The sequence below is a fragment of the Dromiciops gliroides genome, chromosome 5 (genome assembly GCF_019393635.1).
Source record: "Dromiciops gliroides isolate mDroGli1 chromosome 5, mDroGli1.pri, whole genome shotgun sequence".
Taxonomy (NCBI): domain Eukaryota; kingdom Metazoa; phylum Chordata; class Mammalia; order Microbiotheria; family Microbiotheriidae; genus Dromiciops; species Dromiciops gliroides.
This window is the reverse complement of record NC_057865.1, coordinates 264,201,238-264,224,387: the sequence shown is the minus strand read 5'-3', so window position 1 is coordinate 264,224,387 and position 23,150 is coordinate 264,201,238. Positions and strand designations below refer to the sequence as shown.

The 23,150-nt window shown below is 35.5% G+C and overlaps 1 protein-coding gene across 1 annotated transcript in view; it reads right to left on the bottom strand.

The window, feature by feature from the left end:
• Window positions 1–23,150, bottom strand: part of TMTC3 (transmembrane O-mannosyltransferase targeting cadherins 3) — a 63,255-nt gene that overhangs the window by 2,013 nt on the left and 38,092 nt on the right. Inside the window, exons 11-15 of the mRNA XM_043968147.1 lie at window positions 19,843–19,963; window positions 12,030–12,141; window positions 7,124–7,227; window positions 4,148–4,317; window positions 2,294–2,520 (exon numbers count right to left, since the gene is read on the bottom strand). Coding sequence (XP_043824082.1) covers window positions 2,294–2,520; window positions 4,148–4,317; window positions 7,124–7,227; window positions 12,030–12,141; window positions 19,843–19,963 — 734 coding nt within the window. The remainder of the gene's footprint in view (window positions 1–2,293; window positions 2,521–4,147; window positions 4,318–7,123; window positions 7,228–12,029; window positions 12,142–19,842; window positions 19,964–23,150) is intronic.

Below are 23,150 nucleotides of genomic sequence, written 5' to 3'. Positions count from 1 at the left end.
TATAAAAGCAAAACCAAAAACTTTAATTCTCCTATCACCAGTAAGATAACTCAGTAATAAACCCATTTTGGGGGCAAGTACTTCTAGTGAGACTACAGGAACTTGGGAAAGCAATAAAATCACTTTCTTCACAAATGTCCCCACAACAAGTGCTTATGGCACAAACGGATCTACCACCATCTTAGCAAGGGCATATTCCTAGCAATGGGATCTCTAGGTCAAAGGATATAGATCTTTTTATATTTTCTCAGCATACTTTAAAATTACCTTCCAGAATGTGTATATCAATTCAAAGCTCCTTTGACAGTGTATTAATATCTTCCTCTTACCAATGCCTCTTTAACGTTGAGCACTTCTATCTTCTATAATACTTACTAATGTTGGTGAGGGGTGAACATACAGAGTTTTCATCCATTTCTTTTACCAGCAATCTGAAGCAATCTTTCATATGCTGTTAATAGTTTGCAATTTGAAAAATGTATTCTTTGACCAATGGGGACTGTCCTTTGGTGTTATGTATTTGTGTTCCCTATATATCATAGGATAAGAATGGTGCAGGGCTCCTTCCCTCATTAGTCTCAGGTAGTCTCCCACCTGCCCAGAGCCCTCCATGTTCTCCTCTTCCTAGATGATGTGCCCAGGTCCCAGTCTGATGGATGGACAAGTTCATGTACACTCCCCTCTGGTAAGTGGGCAATTACCAACTACAACCATGGTAAGATAAAGGATTGTTACATTTTGTCATTTGTCCTGCCGCAGCCACCTTGCCCTAGGGACAATTGTGCCTCATCTTCCCTGATGTAGCTTCATGCCATATTCATTGCCACAGAATGCTAAGGATACTCGTGCCTTGCCAACTACCCTGCATGCTAAGGACCATGAGGTTTTGCCATCTGATAGGTTGCTGATTTCTATTTGTGTTGTCTTTCACAATCAGAGTAGGAGCTCTTGGAGAGCAGGGACTCTTGTTTTTCTATTTCTCTATCTTGCATTTAGCACAGTGCTTGGCACATAATAAGTACTTAATAAATGGTTTTATATTTCATCTTGGATAGCAATATCCTGAGATACGTGGGATGGAGCTGTTTTCCCAAATGACAAAACTCCCCTATCCTAGCTGAACTGACTTTGTTTATACAAAAATTTATAATTTCATGTAACCAAAAGTATTTTTAAAACTGTTGAGATTGCTTCTATTCTTTGGTTCAGAACTATGCACCAAACTATATGTGTGAAAGGCATTTAATAGTGTTCTCCAATTTTTTTGTGGTATGACTTTTAATCTTCAGGTCATGTATTTATTTTGATCTTATGGTAAATGGCATAAGATGCTAGTCTAAAACCCAATTTGTCAAACTGCTTTCTGGTTTTCCTAGCAATTCTCTTCAAATAAGAAAGAAGTCCTTTCTCAAGAAATTGAATTTCTGTTCTTGACTTTATTAAACACTGTACAATCAAGCTTAATAGTTCTTGATTCTTCCCAGTCTGATCTAATTATCTACTTTTCTATTTTTAAACAATACCAATTAGTTATGAAGATTACTATTCTATAATATAATTTAAGGTCTGGAAGTGCTACTTACTCCCTTATAAGATTCCTATTTTTTCCCCTACCACTTCTCTTGAGATTCTAGTCTTTTTTTCCCTTTCAAAAAGAGTTTCTTGATAGCTTGATTCCTACATATTTTATGAATTTTTAAAATGGGATTCCCTAGATTTAAACAAATGATTTATTAAGCACCTACTGCGCTAGGTTTTGAGGGTGGGCATATTACTCAGAAAAGATATTTTCCTTCTTGTACTTTATAGTCCCGGGGGGTGGAAGTGGGATGGGGCAAGACATAAATAGGTAACTAGAATAAACATTAAATGAAAAAAATCATCAGAAATTAGAAAAATGAATGAGGTAAAACATCATTACTTCTTAAGAATCCCATCCTAACAAACATATAAGAATTGTTTCTATTTAATACTGAATTTAAATGCTTCATTGATTGATGAGACCAGAAAAGTTTCAAGTATTTTAGCATAAATTCACTCACTCCACTTTTACTTTTCTATGAGTCACTGATTTGCAGTATATGTAAAGTTTAAGAGGAAACATTATAGTAGCTCTGTGACCCTGGGCAAGTCGCTTAAACCTCACTGCTCTGAAAAAAGAAAAAAGACAGAGTAACCACTAGTCCGATTTCTGAATTATGACAAAGCACAAATATGATTAATAAGGCTTTACTTTAACGGGGAGGGGAAACATTGTTTTAACTAGAAATACATTTTAGATATGCCAACATACCTGATTCCTGCATGAGCAGGGCAGAATTGAAGAGTGCTAGTTTGTGATTAGGATTCATCTTCAAAGCCCGGTCAAAGTTTCGAAGGGCTTCAGTTGATTCTTTAAGTTCAATATTAACAATTGCCAAATTGTACCAAAGGTCTGCATTGCTTCTGTCCAGGTCCAGTGCCCTAAGATAAGACTCCTTTGCTTTGAGAGGTTTGTTCATTTTTAAGAGTAATTCTCCTCTGTGGAAGAAGCCAATTCAAACTTTATTTTATCACATTTACACATGCAACTTTAAAAAGTTTCGACAAGTTAAGCTTTCCTAGGTTCTCTACCTCCTTTCAATTTTTCTCTCAAAAATAACTTAATCTCAATGAGAGATTATGGCAGTGTTTGTACTTCCATGTTTAACATGTATTTTGCTTTGTTAGAGCATGAAGTAATGAAAACAGAAAAAAATGCGCCCTGGCTTCTTTAAGATGCTAGCTGAACAAAGAAGAAGAAGAAGAAAGGGAGGAGGGAGAGAAGTAGGATCTGCTCTGGTATTTTAAGGGAGGGCTTGAATAAGAAGGCAAAGTAAAAATAATTAAACACGGCAATGACTCCTGAACTAGATACGCCAAGAAGGTTTTATCAAAAAGAAATAAAAAACACTGGTGAAGATGCCATATAGATGGGCACCCAAGAATACTAGGAGAGTAGATTATATGAGTGAGAATAAAGAGCCAAAGCTTTTCTTCATCATCCCAACTGCTAATGCCCTCTCCTTCTTGAACTTCCTTGTATTTTTAATTTTTTTTAACTTTTTACTTACTCTCTACACACTTATGTAAGTACTCATCTCCTTTTTTAGAATATGAGATTCTTAGAAGTATGATGACTTCATTCTTTGTGTTTGTATCCCCCAAATCAAACAGTACCAGGCACATAGTAAGTGCTTAATAAAAATGGGGATAATAACAGAACCTACCCCACAGGGTTGTTGTGAGGATCAAATAAGATAATATTTGTAAAGTGCTCAGGCAAGTGCTTGGCACATAATAGACACTTAATAAATGCTTATTTCCTTCCCTCCTAAATGGAATGACTGACTGAACAAGATCATGGTGGAGATGGGAAGTTATGAGATGAAGGGCTTCCTTGTCTATCTTGTTAAAGACATCTAATTTACTCTTTGAGTTTAAGAGGAAGGGAGACTAGGTGAAGAGAGATTTTGAGGGGAGATGGGAGTTTGATAGATGACTTCGATAACAGAGTGGGAGCCAAGATCATCAACAGAAGGAAAGTAAAAATGAGTTGGGGTTTTCAGGAGAAGTAGGTTTCTAACAGCCTCTCTGAAGATGTAACAGGGAGGTCATCAGGAGTGAATAGGATTGCCAGGCTGAAAGGGTCTCATTCTGAATTTATAATGTAACCTATTTATATAATTTTATGATTTTTTCCTAGCAGCATTAAATGACTTGAAGTGAGGGGCAGAGAAAATAAAATAGGTGGTGGGGGTGATCCCAGGTCTGAAGATTGGCAAGGTATTAAAGGGTAGGGGCCAGTAAACTGCCCAAAATGATCACCTATAATCCCTCCCTCTCTCTCCCTCTCTCTCTCTCCCTCTCTCTCTCTCCCTCTCTCTCTCTCTCTCTCTCTCTCTCTCTCTCTCTCTCTCTCTCTCTCTCTCTCTCTCTCTCTCTCTCTCTCTCACACACACACACACACACACACACACACGAGATGAATTTTAACAGATTTTGCTTTTGTTCTCAACTGTTGATTACTGAAAACAAAAATACCCTCAACTCATCTGATTCAGCTAACATTATTTGTGAAAGACAAAACAATTTTATATAAGAAACTGAAAGAAATTAAAAGCAATACCTGCTAATATAGGCTTGTTTGAAATCTGGCCGCATGCTAATTGCTTGTCGATACAACTGATCTGCTTCTTCAAGTCGAGACTCATTTGCACGAATCAAGTTAGCAAGATTGATATAAACATTTAAATGGTTGGGAGCAATTCGTGCAGCATATTTTTTACCTGGAATGATCTAGTTAAAAGAAAAGGTATTTTTATGATTTATGCTACTAAGGCAAAAGAAATTCCAAGTCAGAGATAACCCATTCACAGTAGGTGGCTAAATTAAAAGCCACACATAGAATATCCACTCAAAATAAGTTTAATAAAAAGCATGACATTACTACAACATATAAAATCAATTGAAAAATAAAAAAATAACGATATTCAAATGGATCTATGATCTTGGTATGGACTTGCCCTGCAACGATGCATATTTTGACCCACCCTTGAGATTCCTGTCTATGCCTTCCCATAAGTTTGTCAAAGCGTTTGTCTTCCTTGTCCCCCACCTCCCACCCCAACTTTTAAAAAGCAACATAAAGATACCAATAGAACATCCTTTACTCTCATCACACAACCAGCTCATTAAAAACAAACATTTTATTTCTGGCCACCAGATGGTGAAGCAGAATAGGCTGCAGGGAACCCTTAATCTCCCTTTCTTCCCAGATTCTGGGCCCTTCCACTTTAGGGTTAGAGAATAGACAAGTGAAACCAACTATAAGACGTTCAAGGTTACTAGGCTTACTATCTTCCCAGGTGCTATGCCCTCCAGATTCCTGGGATGTGTCATCTTCCGTGCCATAACATACTACTGAACTCTTGCTTTTCTTATTTTTCTCGTGGGACAATGAGGGTTAAGTGACTTGCCCAGGGTCACATAGATAGTGTCAAGTGTCTGAGGCCAGATTTGAATTCGGATCCTCCTGAATCCAGGGCCAGTGCTTTATCCACTGTGATACCTATCTACACCTGAACTCTGCTTTTCTATCTGTCCTGCAGCAGAACCCTTCTGATACGTGTTGTCTTCTTCTAAGTTCCTTGAAAGTAAATAGTGTTTCATTTTTCAATTTGGAAGTGCCTGTAATTAATTCTTTCCCATTTATTCATTGACATATCCGTTATGTGAGACTTACATGTATCTAACAAAAATCAAAGAGATGGGCAGGAGTATTATCTACAGATTAGATGAGAGCAGTTTTAATGACTAGTGGTAAAAAAAAAAAAAAAGTAACCAGGTGATGAGGCAAAAGATGTAGACTGTTCTTTCACGAATAATGTCTTATGTGTTGTCTCCTTCAATTTAGAACATGAGCTTCTTGGAAAGAGAATGTCTTACTTTTCTATTTGTATTTGCTGCTCTTAACACCATTACCCTTCTCTAGAAAAGTTTATACCTTAACTTCTTATGCTAAACTGGTAATGCCTTTGGCAGACATCTTTCTCCACTTGGCAAGTAGATGTTTCCTAAGGACTTTTACAATTCTTTTGTTTTCCTTGTTATGGTAATTAAGGGAAGATAAATGTATCAAATGAATTATTATCAATATATTGGATAACCTTCTATACAAAATGTTTATAGCCTGTATTCATTCTTCCATCCACATCTCATTTTTTGTTATTAATAACTTGTTTGAACAGTCCAGGATTGAATAATTTCAATTGCTTATAACTTTCCATGATTTTATTCTTTCTTCTGGCTTTCACCTAATTTTGATCTTTTCTCTAATAAGCTGGTGTTGATTTTGTGACATCGATGATGTGATTATATAAAGAGCTGACTCAGGAACTACAGACATTTACATTGGTAATGAGTAGCTTCTTGTCTTTGTGATGCCTTTGGAGTATGGTCCTGGCAACCAAGTGAGTCTACTTTCTAAGTAGACTAGACTTTTTGTTGATGTTAATTGGTGCTTCCAGAAACTTACGATTGTTCTCTTGCTGAATTATAATGTATTGGCAGGAAGTTTCTATGTAAAGCACAAGTCTTTGGTATCTTTCATTCCATATTCCTGACAATTATTAATGGACAGGACAAGCTGAAACGACTTATTTCTGAATGATAGTAAATTATAATTTGTTTAGTGTGGTTGAGGAATTATGACTTAATTGAATTATTCTGATCAACTGAGCATTCCTATATCCCTATACATTGAATACTAGCCTCAAGTTAAACCAAATTTAACAAACTGCATATAACATGCTAAGTACACTTAATCCAATCATAGAATCATATAAAAGGTACCTGAGAGGTCATCTACTTTCTCATTTTACCAAAAAGGAAACTGGGGTTACATGACTTAAGCAAGGTCAAGAACTGGTAATTAGTGACAGTGCCAGAACACAAAACTGACCCCGATGCCTCTTCTACTTTATAAAGCTGCTGCTTCTAATATCAAAGCCATAAAGATGAATATCAATGACTATTTTAATATAATATAGGTAGAAAAGATCTATATTCACTCAAGAAAGTTTTCTGAGTAAATCCTTTGTACGAGATGGCTTGATGGCTTATTTATCTCTCATAACAAAGGAATGAGGTATAAGAAAAAAATTATGGCTATTTGAGACTTCATTTTTTTTTAACAAATGGGAATTTAGAAATTAGTGCATTTTTTAAAAATCCCTTAATTTTTTAGAGAATTAAAAAATGCTAGTTTACTTGTTAAAATGCATACAACAATACCACTTTAATAAAATTAGTTGCAAAATATAAAATTAATAGATTATAGAAAATATCAATAATTTGTAACTTAAATGAGTTGTTAATTAAAACATTAATACAGTGTTCCAAAAGTCTTACTGCAGTTTTAAGTCTTTTGGGACATGCTGTACTTTTAAGTCCAAATTGGTTAGAAATGATAGCTTTCTTTGGAATATTTCTATTTTTATTGGATTGTAGATAAAAGAAGAGGAGGCTTAGAAATGGACAAATTTTTGTTCTATATTATCATTTAACTGGAATGATAAGGTTAAAATGTAAGCTTATTACTTACTTGTGGCATCAGTGACTTAGCAATCATGTAAGATTCCTCGGCTTCTTTGGTTCTATTTAAATTTTTATAAGTTCTTCCTACATTCATGTGGGCCCCAATATCATCTAAAATAAAACATGTGACACCTTACTTCATATACAAGTATCTCATGAACAGTACTAATTTTATATACAAATGATTAATAAGACAGTATTATATGGACACATATATAAGCTCAAAACAAAACAAAACCTTATATTGTCCTAAGATCTTTGTCATGTTATATAACAGTAGTTCCTTCCAAAGGGAAAGGGGCAAGAGAGTGATATTCACACCCCTATTTGTACTCATTTTAATCTAATTTATATTATGGTTATTTCCTCTTATTAAATTGTAACCTTCTTGAGAGCAGGAAGCACATATCTTATGTAGTTTTATGTTCCCTCCAGAACCTTTAGCACTTTGGCTGAGAAGTCTGCCTGTGCCAATAGTTGAAATTAAGATCTGGGATATGGTGAAACAGAATGACAGCACTGTATCTAGCCTCAAGCTTCCTGTGCATCTGGTTTTGCTAACTGATTAGTGAGTAACAGACCTCTTCTCTCAAGGATAGAGTATATAGAGATGATTCCTTTCTATCCTCTTTTCCCCTCCCCAGTCTTTTATGACCCAAGGTTCTAATTAGCTTTAACTAAGCAAAGAACAAAGGGAGGACAGAAGGATAGAGAGAGTACGATAGGCATCGCCTTACCATGGTACAGTACAAAAACTCAACAAAAAACTTTTAAACTGAGTTTACTTCCTCAGAGAATTTCAAGGATCCTCAGAAACCATCTAGTTCCAAAAGCTCTTCAACATTTATGATAAGCATGACCACCTAGCCCCTGCTTGAACATCAATGGTGACAGGGTCTTCACTACCTCAAAAGGCAGCCTATTCCATTTTGGGGGAAGGTGGAATTGCTAGGACATTTTTCATGCTAAGTCAACATGTTTGGAATAAACATTCCTTGTTCCATTAACAGTTTTTCATATAATTTAGTTTCACTTGGGATTCAAACTTTTTTATTGTCATTACTTCTGCCTTGCAGACCTTATATTGTTTTCATAATTCCTGTTTGTCTTTTAAACCATTCAGAAACATCCTGCTGTGGTTCTATGTACTCTTGAGAATCCACAAGGTATTCTCCCTTATCAAATGTTGATTTATTTTGCTTTGTCATAATATTTAATTCAGAGATACCTGCTCTCATTTAGCCCATAATTCTTTCTGTAATTAATATCTTCCTAGTTGGCTTATCTGTTTATGCTCAAGGCCTTTGACTGAGTCAAATTATTCCTGAGATCTTTGATGATTTCGGGCCCCCCCCCCCCATTCCCCTATTGGTCATTTGTGTACTCTTTTCCCTTTGACTGCAAAATCCCTGGGGACTGGACTTCCATCTCAGCCTCCTCTCAATGCCTCAAGTGACTTCTGGGGAGGTAGAACTGCCCCCAGCATTTCTTTCCCTCAAGCTTAGTGGAGTGTCCCACAGCCACATACACTGGTGTCCTGCCCCAGTTCCTTCTGTGATTGGAGAAAATGTCAAATCCTTCATCTTGTTGGTTGCATAACCCAGAACTCATAACATGATTCACCATCTTCTGGAGCACCCTGGGTTGAGTATAATACTCTAAAAGTGCTTTAACCAGCACAGAGAAGAAGATACTGCTCTTTACCTTAGAAACTTAGAAATATTTCTATTAATTCAGGCTAAAATCATATTAACTTTTATTTTCTTTCTTTCTTTTTTTTTAGTGAGGCAATTGGGGTTAAGCAACTTGCTGAGGGTCACACAGCTAGTAAATGTTAAGTGTCTGAGGTCGGATTTGAACTCAGGTCCTCCTGAAGCCAGGGCCTGTGCTTTATCCACTGTGCCACCTAGCTGCCCCCAAAATCACATTAACTTTTAAAAAAATCAATTGTATCACACAACTGTTTCATTAAACCTAAGAATTAAGAATCTGTTGTATTTTTATATGAACTGATGTTTTTATCTTAATCTCCTCAATTTGACTTTTTTGAATCTAAGAGCAGGACTTAAATTTATTCTTTTTTTTTATGTTTTTATTTTATTTTATTTTTGAGGCAATTGGGGTTAAGTGACTTGCCCAGGGTCACACAGCTAGGTAAGCGTCAAGTATCTGAGGCCAGATTTGAACTCAGGTCCTCCTGAATCCAGGTGCTCTAGCCACTGTGCCACCTAGCTGCCCCTAAATTTATTCTTACTGAATTTTATCTTATTTTTAATCTTTGTTCAAACACAATGTCTCAAAATTCTCTAAATAGTAATTATGTGCAAGAAATCAATTTCACCTGCCTTCCTGGGCTAGGACTATTTTTAGATTCTGATTCTATAATACAAAGTATGAGCTATCTTCCCTCCACCTATTATTCAAAAATTCGATCAACATGCCACCAATGTCTTCATCTGAATCATTTACAAAAATGTTAATAACTAAGACAGAAATGAAAACTGAGACATTATTCAGCAAGCTCCTACAGCTTTCTTCTGGATTGCTATCAAAAACCTATTATTCTTTGGGTAGTATAAACACAACTGAATACACTATCACCTGAATCTTGTCACTATGACATGTTAAACACCTGGATGAAATTGAGTAGCACTGTACTCAGTACTCTTCTGACCAATCGGCCTATCTGACTCGGTATCACTGAATGGATACTGACTCCTAATGATGAGCACTTCCTAAGAGGCTCACAAAATACCCATTTATCCATTTGTCCTATTATTTTTTCCATGAATTTATGCCAATTGCCGATCTATCATATGCAGAATCCACATTCTTTGCTTTTCTTGAAACGAGGTGAACACTTATTTTTTCTAATCTTCTACGACCTCTCTCCAGGTTTCCCTCAGGACTTGGCAATTTAGCAAAAGTACCCAAACCATCACAATTACATATGTCACAAAAGTTATTATACACAGAGTTAAGAGGATCGAAGATAATTTTCTGACAGCAGCCAAAGAGATGAGTATTTCTGCTTACTCAGTCATCTCCTAACACTGTACCATCTGTTTTAGGGTTAGGGTTATTCCATTCTTGTACCTTTTCTTGCTCTAAACATGTCCAGACAAATCCTTTGTTATGCGTAGCATTATCCTGGAAACTTCCTTCTCTAGAGTTTGGTAAAATTGTTACAGGTCTGTGCTCATCCTTTGTACTCTTTCTTCATTATGTGCTTCTAGTTCTAATTTTCACATCTTTCTCCTAAAATCTGAGTTCTTTGGAAAGCCCCCATGAAGCAACATCAACTGCTTTCCATCCTCAACATGATTTTTTATGGCTGTATTGGCAGAATTTGATTTCTAAGAGCTTATTATTTGTTCCTGAGCCACCTGTAAAAGCTCAGGATCTTGGGATCACAGCAGTTTTCTGAAATTTTTGAAACTACATTTCTCCTCTGACACCATGTGTTCATCTCAGAAACTGTGTCTTTATTTTATACCACCTATGAATTTACTTATTGTATTCTCTTAACATATTTCAGGAAGGAACAATAATCATAGAAATCCGACTCATTTTATTCTTAAAATGAAGTACATTAAATTCACTGTCCCAACTGCTTCTTACTAGGTAATTTAATCATACAGTAACTGAAAATGAGTTTGTTTAAATAAGTCTGATTGTGAAGATAGCATATATTGATATTTCAATGATTTGTAACTTCATCAGCCTGGATGCTCCCTTTACAATCTTCTACAATCTAACAGATGATAGTCGGTTGATGTCTAGAATTCCTCTCCCACTGGATAAAACTTCACGACAAGCCTTTAAACTTGGCTAGGCTGATCCACTGTTGACAAATATTCTATTATTGGGCTTTTACATGAAGACTTTCAGGTTTGTATAAGATGGCATAGATTAAAGAATCACAGAATGTTGCAACTAGGAGGGATCTAACTTTACTTTCTAAATTTTTATTGATATTTTTCCATAATGTTTCTTTCCTAACCTTATCTCCCTGGAGAGCTACCCCATAATAAGAATTAAAAAAAAGAAACGAATCAATACACCAATCAAGTATATACTTTGGCCCACCTTTGTAGCTGCTCTGGACTTCAAAGAAGGAATGAGGAAAATAGTCTCCTGTTTTTTCCTCAGGGCTATGCCATTACATAACACTCAGTTTTGTTTTGTTGATTCTTCTTTCTATTTGCATTGTTGTAGTCATCCTGCATATTGTTTTCCTAGTCCTCCTTATTTCACTTTGAATCAGTTCATATTAACCAACAGGAGTTTTAAAGATCAACTCACCAGAGAAGCAGAGTGCTATCAAGTTGGCCCAGGAATCAGAAAGATCTAGATTAAAATTTCCCCTCTGACACCTACAGGATATAGGAACTAATCAAAGTCAATTAATCCCTTAGGGCCCCAAACAAATTTGTATAACCATAAAATGCAGAGCAGCTGCATTAATAGGGAGTTTCTTCACTTGGAGTTCCTATACCAAGGAAATCATAGGTCCAGTTAAAAGAAAAAAAAAAGGGAGCAAAAGATCATCTAGTTTAACTCTTCCACTGATGAGACGAGAAAACTGAATCACAAAGATTTAATGGACTTGCCCAAGATCTCACAGATGATTACTGCTGTTGCAACAACCTCTCATGTCCCGAAGGTAAAAAGTCTTTCTATTCTATAACACATTGGTGCTACTTTCTGAGCACAGCACTGGACAATCCAGGATTGCATTTAAACTACAATAAAACACTGAGTGGAGTAGGAACTTTCCTGGGGGAAAGCTCAGATATGACTTAAAACAAAATATAGCCCTCATTCTTCCTTCGACTATCATCAAAGTAAAAAAAAACCCAAACTATTAAAAATCACTTGAGAGTGATATTAACTTAGTGTATACTACTTACCCGGCTGAACATGTGTTGCCTGTAGGAAGTATTTTAAGGCTCTCTCAAAATTCTTTTCATTTTCCAAAGCATGACCCACATTATTCCACAGTTTGGCATTATTTTTATTTACCTTAAATATACAAAGCACATGAAAATATGATACAAAATAAGACATAGAGTTTAAATAGCTATTTTAAAATTTCAAGCATATTACTACTAACTTTCATTTCTATGGCATTATATATGTGTGTGTAAATATGGGTAAATATTTTATATATAAAGTGCTACCCCAAAATAATACTGAAGTTAATAAGTACTACATATATTATTATTTCCACTTTACAAATGATAAAATAGAGGTGCTGAGGGATTAAGTGACATGCTTCTGGTTACGTAATTAGTAAGTAATGGAAGCTAATATTCAAACACAGGTCTTCTAACACCAAATCCATTGTTCTTTCAACTACTCCACAAGGTACAATATACTTTAAAGTATCAAATATTCTGAGTAGGAAAACATATTAGAATGCAAAAGTTGCACTGGTTTTTTAATATAGGAATGTTTCCAATGCATGAGATCACATTTTAATATATAGACTAAGAAATACTGCAATATCAACCCTGAAACTGGGTTAGTAGAACTCTGTGGCTGGGAATTAACTACATTCTCTCCTACCAGGGGACTCAGCTGTATGAAAATAGTAATTATAGTTAATTCCCATTTTACATTTGTGATGGTGTATCCCTAACAGGATTGTGTTCTTAACATTAAAGAAAAACACACTTTTAGGAGCTTCATGATCTAATATAAAATCATGAATAACAGACAGTATCCACAAATACCTAAAAAACCAGAGGACTGACTCTGGTTGGGTGTATTCTCTACAGAAAACTTTCACAAAGACATGGACAAGAATTGTATAGGATGAAAAGGCATAGATGTATTGTGATTTGCATTAGTAGGAGTACTTGCACACTTACTAAAGTACATGAAATTTTTCTAATTTAAAATAAGTCAAATTCAGAGGGGCAATAACCATGAGAAAACAATTTCTTTATTAGGTAAGAAGAAAATTTTCCGTTAGTAATCTTCCCTATCCTAACAGATCCCAAAATACTTAATAGATGAGTAGAGTAGCTAAATCTTTAAAATGATCATCCTTACAGCATTAGTGATAGTGTACAATGTTTTCCTGGTTTTGCTCACTTCACTTTGTACGAATTTACATTAGTCTTCCCAGGTTTTTGTGAAACCATTCTTCTTGTCACTTCTTGCAGCACAATAGCATTGCATAACAATCATATACGACAATTTATTCAGCTGTTCCCCAATTAATAAACATCCCCTTGATTTTCAATTCGTTGCCACCACACAAAAAATAAAGCTGTTATAAATATTTTTGTACAAATAGGCCCTTTCCCTTTTTCTTTGATATACAACCTAGTAGTGGTATTGCTGGGTCTAAGGTTATGCACGTACAGTTTTATAACAGCAAATTCAAATTGTTCTCCAGAATGGTTGGACTAATTCACAATTCTATCAACAATGCATTAGTATCCCTATTTTTCTATATCTCCTCCAGCATTTGTCATTTTCCTTTTCTGCCATCTTAGATAATCTAACATTTCTTATGTGACTATTAATAGCTTTGATTTCTTCTTTTGAAAACTACCTTTTTTATCCTTTCACCATTTATTAACTGAGGAATGACTTATTTTTATAAATATCCATCAATTTCCTAGATATTTGAGAAATGAGACCTTTATAAGAGAAGCTTGTTATAATTTTTTTTCTCCTGGCTTCCTATATTCCTTCTAATTTTGGCTGCATTACTTTTGTTTGTCCAGAAGTTTTCAAACTTCAGGTAATACAAATTATCTAACAGGTACATTTTCCCATGCTCCCCTAATTTACTTGTTATCACTCTTTATATCCAAATCACTTAGCCATTTTGACCTCTTAGCAACTGGAGTGAGGTATTGGTCTATACCAAGTTTCTGTCAAAGTGCTTTCTAGTTTTCCCAAGCAATCTTTGTCAAATAAAGTTATTACTCCAAAAGCTTGACTCTTTGGGTTTATCAAAGGCTAGATTACTATGTTCATTTATTACTGTGTATTGTGCACCTACTCTATTTCACTAATTCACCACTCTTAGCCAGTACCAGACTGCTTGATAATTACCAATTTTTAATATAGTTTGAAATCTGGAACTGCTAGGTCACCTTCCTTCACATTTTCCCCCCATCAATTTCCTTCATATTCTTGACCTTTTGTTCTTCCAGATAAATTGTTATTTTTTTATAACTCCATAAAATAAAATTTTTAGTAGTTTGATTGCTATGGTACTGAATATGTAAGTTAAATTAAGTAGAACTGTTATTTTTATTGTATTGGCTCAGCCTACCTATAAGCAATTAATATTTCTGTAGTCATTTAGGTCTTTGTGTGAAAATTGTCTGCAGTTATTTTAAATGGAATTTCTCTTTCTATCCCTTCCTGCTGAGTTTTGTTGGTAATAAGTGGAAGTGCTAATGATATATGGGGGTTTATTTTATATCCTGCAACTTTGGTAAAGATGTCAATTATTTCAGCTAGTTTTTTAGTTGATTTTCTAGTGTTCTCTAAGCATACCAACATACCATCTGGGATGAGTTTTGTTTCCTGTCTACTTTAGTCCTTCAACTAGGATTTCTAGTACAATATCAAAGAATACAGGTGATAATGGACTTTCTTGCTTCACCCTTGATCTTACTGGGCTTCAAGTTTATCCTCATGACAAATAATGCTTGCTAATCATTCTGAGAAAGGCTCCCTTGATTCCTATGCTTTTTAGTGTTTTGTTTTTTAAATATGAAAGGGTATTATAATTTTTCAAAGGCATTTTCTGCATCTTTTCGGATCACCATCTGATTTTTGTTGTTTTTGTTACTGATATGGTACTTTATAATGATAATTTTCCTAATAGTGAACCAGTCCTACATTGCTGGTAGATAAATGTAATAGCCTTCCCAGTGTCAGTCTTTCTCATCCCAATCCATTCTGCCACAAATTAGTCTTCTTAAATACCACTCTGATCATGTTATTCTTCTGTTCAATAATTTTTATGGGTTTTCACTGATTAGTAATAGGGAAAAAGCACAACATAGTAACGAGCATTGCATTTTGGATCAGAAAAGCTGAGTTTCAGTCTTGGCTGTGCCACTTACTAGCTGTGTAATGTTGGACAAGTAACTTAATTCCTTCATTTATAAAATGGGAGTAATAGTATTCATACTATCTAATGTCTCACAGTTGTAAAGACACTTTATAAAGGGCTATAAAAATTAGTCACTACAATTACGCCTCAAATTCCATACTTAGATTATTTCCAAGGTCTTTTGCATAATCTGGACCTGACCTACCTTTCCCAGATTAATCTCACATAACTCTCCCGACCCCACAACATGGTAGCCATTTCCTGAACACATCTTACACTTTTCTGCCTCTTCAACTTTTGAATATGCCATTCCTTTCACCTGAAGTCTTCCTGCCTATTCCCATCTCCACCTGATCAAATCTTACTGATCCTTCAAAGTATATCAAAACTATGTTCTCATTCCTTGATCCCTATGCCTCTCTAAATGCAAGTATCCTCTTCCTATTTTGAAGCCAGCCCTACTGTACTTTGTACTTTTCTTTAGGTGCTTAATCATATTTTGTCTTATTTTCTACTTATTTGTGCATATCTCATGTTTCCTACTGGATACTCCCTGTTCTGTAAATGAAGAATGAATAAGTGACATCCAACATAGCATTCCCCAGGCCAAAAAAAAAGGCGGGGGGGGGAGAAGGTCTTTATCATCAATTCATCGATTTTATGTTATGCCTCTGGGTCAGTAAAACCAAAGAATCTTCAAGTTGGAAGGGATCTCATACATCTAATCCACTTAATTAAATAGGAAAGGACAAGGTTAATCTTGTATAGCTTATTTCTGATGAAGCCATGTTAGCTTTTAATAATCACTGCATCCTGAAGTACGAAGTGCTAGTGAGTTTCAGATGGGATTAAATGAAACCCTTTTACTCTGGAAAACTGAAAAAAAAAATTAATAAAAGGACTCGATAGACCGCATTAATACTATGATTGAAGGTCTTATTATACTGTAATATAAATGAAAAGCACAGCATTTGTGTTTAAATTTTTTATTTCTAACTGCTAAATGAATGTTTGCTGTTGAAAGGAATTCCAGATATCAATAATTCCTTCTGGGGATAATGGGAGGGGGAAGTCTTGAAATCATTCTAGGTCTTATAAGGTATACCTACTTGAGATGTCCTGGTTCATGACGACTTCTTTCAACCAGATAATGTCCTGATTCCCTATGAAGAGCCAATTAAGAGGTTCATTACTAGGACCTGGTATAGTTACAGGACCCTTTATTACTGGCTTCCTCCTCCACAATGGACTACTAAAATAGCCTTGGAACCAAGTGTTCTACCCCTGGAGAAAATAATCTCCCAAATACACAAGTCTGATTATGTCATGCTGAAAATCTGCAGAGCTCTCTATTGTTTAGAAAGCTAAGCTCCTTAATATGGAGTATAGAGCCTTCCACAATGTCTCTAACCTACCTTCCCAGAGGTATTTCAAAACACTACCCTTCCTGTTTCATTTTTCTAGTCAATCTAAACTAAAATGACCTTCCAATTTTGTCTAATCTCATCTGAGTACTCATATGCACTTTTTATGTCTTTGTAAAAATCCTCTTTCATCAAAGCCGAGATGAAGAACTAACTTCACTACGAAGTCTTGCACAATTCTTCCTCTACATGTCAGCTCAAAGTGAGTTTGCCCATATCACATTCTTTTTGTTATTATTGAGTTCAGTTATACCCAACTCTTCCTGACCCCATTTGGGGGTTTTCTTGGCAAAGATACTGGGATGGTTTGCCATTTCCTTTTCCAGATGAGGAACTGAGGCAAATGGGGTTAAGTAACTTGCCCAGAGACATACAGCCAGTAAGTGTATGAGACCAGAATTGAACTCACAAAGGGGAATCTTCTTGAGTCCTGGCCCAGCTACCACATCTTTACCTTGTAGTAAATTATTGACATTTCCCCATAAGGCTGTAAGATTCTCAAGGGGACAAAGATAATATAATTTTTTATCCTTTACACTGTAGGTTTATCAATTATGCTTCTTGAATTCTAGGTCACAGAGCCTGCCATGCCCTAACAAAGGACTGATAACTATCAATCTGTCCTTCATTGTTTTCCTATTCATCCTCTACTTCCCTCCTATTTGTGCCAAGACTCTCAGATTTATATTTTATGATATTTAAACACTTTTATGTTTTTAGTTAGTATTTAACCATGTCTTGTGGACTAGGAAAAGATAACTAGTCTCTAAATCCTTAGGTATGGTCAGCTTGGTTCAACCAATAGCAAAGACTTCAAGCTCATGTTCAGAATAGCATATGGCAGGCCGGGGGAGGTGGGATAGGGTGCTGGCCAGGTTAAGAAAGACTGCTGTCCTCATAATACAGGTGGGCCAGACACTTGTTTACAATAATGATAGATGACATTTGTACAGGGCAAATATAGTTCCTAATTTGAACCTGGAAAGAAAGTCATAAAAAGATAATTTGCTCAAAATCATACCAGTAGTAAGACATATAATCCCAAGTCTTACTTCATTAAGTGTGCAAATTTCCAGAGAGATTCCATTTCAAAGGACGTGAGATGGCAAAATAGTAAAACATTTTCTACTGAGGCAGTTAGCCAGGCCAGAAACCCCAGGGAAGCTGTTCTGAAAAGGAAGGGATTCCTGCCGCCCGCCCCCCCCCCCCACCGCCAAGAAGAGGTTGTAATGCTACAGGGCAGGTTTTCCAAGTCTGGACGATTGGGTTATATATAGGCAAAGAGATGAGTTTATTGAGTTGCAGGACTCGAGAAAAAAGTTCCTGCTTAGAGTGAGGCTCCCATATGCCGTACTAGAAGCTAAGGAAGCAAATTCTTAAAGGCAGCAACGTCCATTATTTTGATGACCTTGGAATTAGAATGAAGTTAAAACTGAGACCTGGAATGAAAAGAATTTTCAGCAGAGAGAATCTAAGGTGAGGAGTGGATCTATTTTTAGCCCATAAAGGATGAGGATTAGACTACAGGAGCCTTCTGTAACTGAACTGTTAAGCTTTTAAAAACGTTACTATCCCCCACCACTTCTACAATTTGTTTCCCTGTAGGGCTTTATGCCCTATATAAAAACCGTTATTTAAATATCCAACATGAGATATGTTATTGTTAAGAGACAGGGCAAAGGAAACCCTGTAGCATTCTCTTCTAGGATAAGAGTTTGGGAACAGGAAAAACAATGACAGTTTGAAACCTGAGGGGGCACCCCAGTAACCAGACTCAATAGCAGACAAAATAGAGGGATTTTTGTATATATGTGTCCTGTTATACTTATTTCCTAGGGGTTTTCCTATAACCCATATTACCTGGCAATTTCAATTTTTAGTAGGCATTTATACCATATTTCTAATAAGGTGATGATAACTGCTAAAGTTTAACTTTAAAATATTTTCTAACCATACGCTGAATCTTAACTCAAACCGCATGATGAATTCTATTTTTCCCCCATGGTGAGGGATGAATAGTGTTGTGATTATTACAGTTATTCAGCCATACTAATTTCTGATCATTACTCAAAAATGAGTCCAATTTATTTTACTTCTTTAAAAATTCTAGAACTATCTATTATAGGAGAATCATCTCATTTTAAAAACTTTACCTTACACCAAGAGGCAGCATGGCATAGTGGATAAAAAGCTAGTCTTGGAGTTAGGAAGACATGGGTTCAAGACCTGATTCTGACACATACAGGCCAACTGCTTATCCTCTCACTGAGGCCAAGCAGTTCAAAAGACTCTAAATTACAGGGTGAACTGCTGATTTATACTGGTGGAGGGAACTTCCCTGAGGTAATTCTTACCATAAGAGATCTGGATAAAAAACAAAAAAACTACCTGATACATATCTTCCTGATGAAGAGACAAAGGATTATCCCAAGGAACAGATGACACAATACATGTGCCTAATTCCTCACTTTTTACTTACCATTTCTAGCTTACTATCATTTCTTTAAGTGATCTACATATTATTCAAGTATGAAGTCTCCATAGTATCTTCTTTCTAGGAAAAAATTTTTGCCCTATCCTACTTGAGCCTTTGTAGCATAGAAACAAACCAATTGAATCAACACTGACATTTACTCAAAGGATTCCAATAACATTATTTTCAGTTTGTATCTAATTTTCTATTATTACTCAAACTAATATTTCAGTTTTATACTCTAACACCATGCTTCTTAAATTGTGGGTTGTGACCTCATATGGGGTAGCGCAACTGAATGTCAGAGTCACGAAAAATTTGGCGACAGTAAAAGGTCATATATATCTATTTTATATACCAATATACCCAAGGTCACATAAAAATGTCTTGAGTGAAAAGGGGTTGTAAGTGGAAAAAGTTCAAGCAGCTCTGTTCTAACACACACTGTCATAACTGTGAATAATAATAAATTCTCTTAACGTTATAAAAATTTTTGTTTAACTGAAAGCATTAATAGGCTCTCAATATATACTTTTGAATTAATACCTACTTGGCCTAGTAGAGGCCTAGCACAAATGACTTAATAAATGCTAGGTCGTATAACAAATTCTCTATGGAATTTACAAGTCTCTTCTATTACTGTCAAAAGTAAAACAAAATAAAGCTGGGTTGGTTGTGCTTCACAAAGGTGGTTTTGATATATGCTTTCCAGTCATATTGAAAAATACTTTACCTACCTTTAAGGCAGACATAAACAAGGTATACTCAGATTCCCAATCCCAGTTTCTGTGAAGTGTTTTTAAGGCATGAGTGATAACTACTATAGATAGACAAACCCAGGACAGCTTTTTCAGCACACTGTTTATGGAAAAAAGTAAAATAAAAATTACATAGAATCTCACAATTGACTTCAGAAGCAATCAAGTCCAATTTATACCTGATAATAAACATCTCTATCATAAATCATTACTAACTTTTTGTTTTATGAAATGGAAGAATATTTTTATATTTATAAATAGCAAGGTCAAATCTGTTCTACAGAAAAGGCTACACCTTTATACTGACCAAAAATTGCCTAAAATTAAATATCCTGACATTTATTTTCAGATCTTTTTTTAGTACAAGTACATTTAAGACATATTAAAATTTCCCCCTGCGTAAGTCTTTTAGCTATCAAAACTATAAAATAGCTAAAAGTAGGTGATAAAGTTAATTAGCCTTTAAATATATAAAATATACAATAATCCCTACCTTTTTTAGTCTTTTTTTTTTTTTAAGTGAGGCAATTGAGGTTAAGTGACTTGCCCAAGGTCACACAGCTAGTAAGTGTTAAGTGTCTGAGGCTGGATTTGAACTCAGGTCCTCCTGACTCCAGGGCCAGTCCTCTATCCACTGTGCTACCTAGCTGCCCTGATCCCTACCTTTTTGATGGTGGGGATGGGAATAAATGTTCCTTGTAAACTAAGATGCAGTATAAAAGTATACATATCATCATAATGATCATAAGAAATCACACGGACAATTTAAAGGTGAATATACTGATGTCAATTAAGAAAGTGGAGAATACTGGAAGAAAACAGTTTGGAGTTTAGGACCTTCAGGTCCTCGTAATTACCTAACTTAACAAAGTCTTCTGAAGAGAGTAGGCCCTTAATAAATGCTTGCATCGTATCAAGAAATAAAAGGCTTGTAGAATACATAGATATATCATGCTCATATATCACAAATATTTTCTTCAAGACAAGTCAAAAGACACTGGATGTTATGAGCACAGAATGTCATTAAAAAAAACAACTTTTGTTTTAATAGACAGTAAATAACTGATTAGAGATGTAGCAGTTGGTCAGTCAAGAAGCATTTAAGTACTTATGATGTGCCAAGTAGGACTGCTAGGTGGTGTAGCAGACAGAGTGCTGGGCTCACAGTCAGGAAGACTTATCTTCCTGAATTCAAATCTGGCCTCCAACAATCCCTAGCTGTGTGACCCTGTCACTTAACCCTGTCTGCCTTAGTTTCCTTCATCTGTAAAATGAGCTAGAGAAGGAAATGGCAAACCACTTCTGTAGCTTTGCCAAACAAATTCCAAATGGAGTCATGAAGTCCTTACATTCTAATGGAGTGAACCAGTATATAAACAAGTATGAAACATAAAGAATACGAGAGAAAGGGATTTCCAAAAACATACTGTTAAAGTAGAGCTGACAGGGCTTAGCAAAAGACTGGACATGAGAAGGTGACCCTGAGGTGGAGAGCAAAGGTGACTAAAATCATAAGGAACAGTGCCAATGAAGAGTGTTATATTTGAATCAAGACCAAATTAGAAGATATAGATGAGATAATAACTGTGACTACAACACCTCCTTAAACAAGTTGTTGACATCACTTAAAATGAAAGTGGACAAAGATAAGGATTTCAACTAACATTTCTTAGAGGATGTTCTTGCTTAAGCAAACTAGTCACTCCAACCAGTACTTAGAAAAGGGCGCAGAAACTGTCAACAGGCAAAAGATCAGTACTTCCTTGGCAAGCAGAGACATGCAGTTTGGGGTGATTGGTTGAGATAGCAAACTCATTTGCAAACATCACAAATAAGAGGACAAAAGAATGCTTAGGATTTTAAAAAGGGTGGCATAGTCCTATAACAATGGTGTCAAAAGCATTAAAGCTCAGAATGAGCAAAAGCTGGTAATGAAAACTAATAAATAAGTTGTTATTTTTTTAAGCTGTTGCAGAAAAGATAAAAGACAGAAACATTTCTTAGGGTAGATGTCACTACAATATATGAAGGAAAGTTAGAACTGCTCAATTTTTATGTTTCTCTTTTCTTTATCAAGGAAAGTAACATCTGGAACAGCAAGGATAGAATAGAAAAGGGATAGTCAAGAACTTGGAATCAGAAGATCTGAATTCAGGTTCTAACTCTACTACTTACTCTTTATGACTTCAAGCAAATCTCACCTAATCTATAAAATGTGGAGTTTGGGCTGGATTTCAATTCTGCCATTCTATGATTGTGGGCAATCAGCATAGAAATATAGCAGAACATGGAGGTCTCAGTAAGTACAATTCATAAGGCCTAGATCAAACTAAGAATTATGAGTTGCAATTGCTGATCTAAATGCTGGTGATTGGGGAAAAAAATTGTGGTGGCCAGTAAAGTTACTACAAGTTTACACAAGAAAAACACTCCTTCCATTTTCAAATGATAGCATGGTAATGTTGAGTTTGATTCATGAACAAATTCTAGGGCTTTTGTGATTTGTGAGCATTTAGAGATGTAGTGATTATTATTATTTGTAAAAATAAAATGTTAATAAGAGCCACCTTCTCTTCCCCACCTCCTTCCAATCCCCTTTCCACTTCATTGAGAAAAGAAGAAAAACAACCCCCCTATTAAACATACATAGTCAAGTAAAATGAATTCCTGCATTGTCCATGTTCAAAAAGAAAATTTCCCAAAACAAAAACCCCTCAATCTGGGCTGAGTCTATCACCTCTCTCAGAAGGTAGGGAGTTTCATCAAAAGTTCTTTGGAATCATGGTTGGGCACTGTGTTGATTAGAGTACCTATGTCTTTCAAAATTATTTGTCTTTCAAATATTATTTTTATTATGTAAATTGTTCTGGTTCTGTTCATTTTGAGATATAGTGATTATTAAAAGCCAGCATAGGTTTATCATGCCAGTTTATTCTTACTTCCTATAAATACTTTGTGTACATCTGCATTTACTCTATGCATGTGTATACATGTATACATACATACATGCACATTGCCTCTCCTATTAGAATGATGGCTACTTGTTGGTAGGGACTGTTTAATCAGTTATATTTGTATCCCTAGAATGTTGCTTGGCTCATAGTAGGTGCTTGTTGATTGATTTCTTTCTTTGCAGAATTACATGGGTAGTAATTGGAAAATGCTGAAAGTACAGTATGCCTATGTTACAGAGCATCTCTGTGTACAATATGGAGAAATGTAGGCTAATAGGATTCAGAACTATTTGAATGATAAAACCCAGAGAACAGCGATTAAGTTTAATGTTA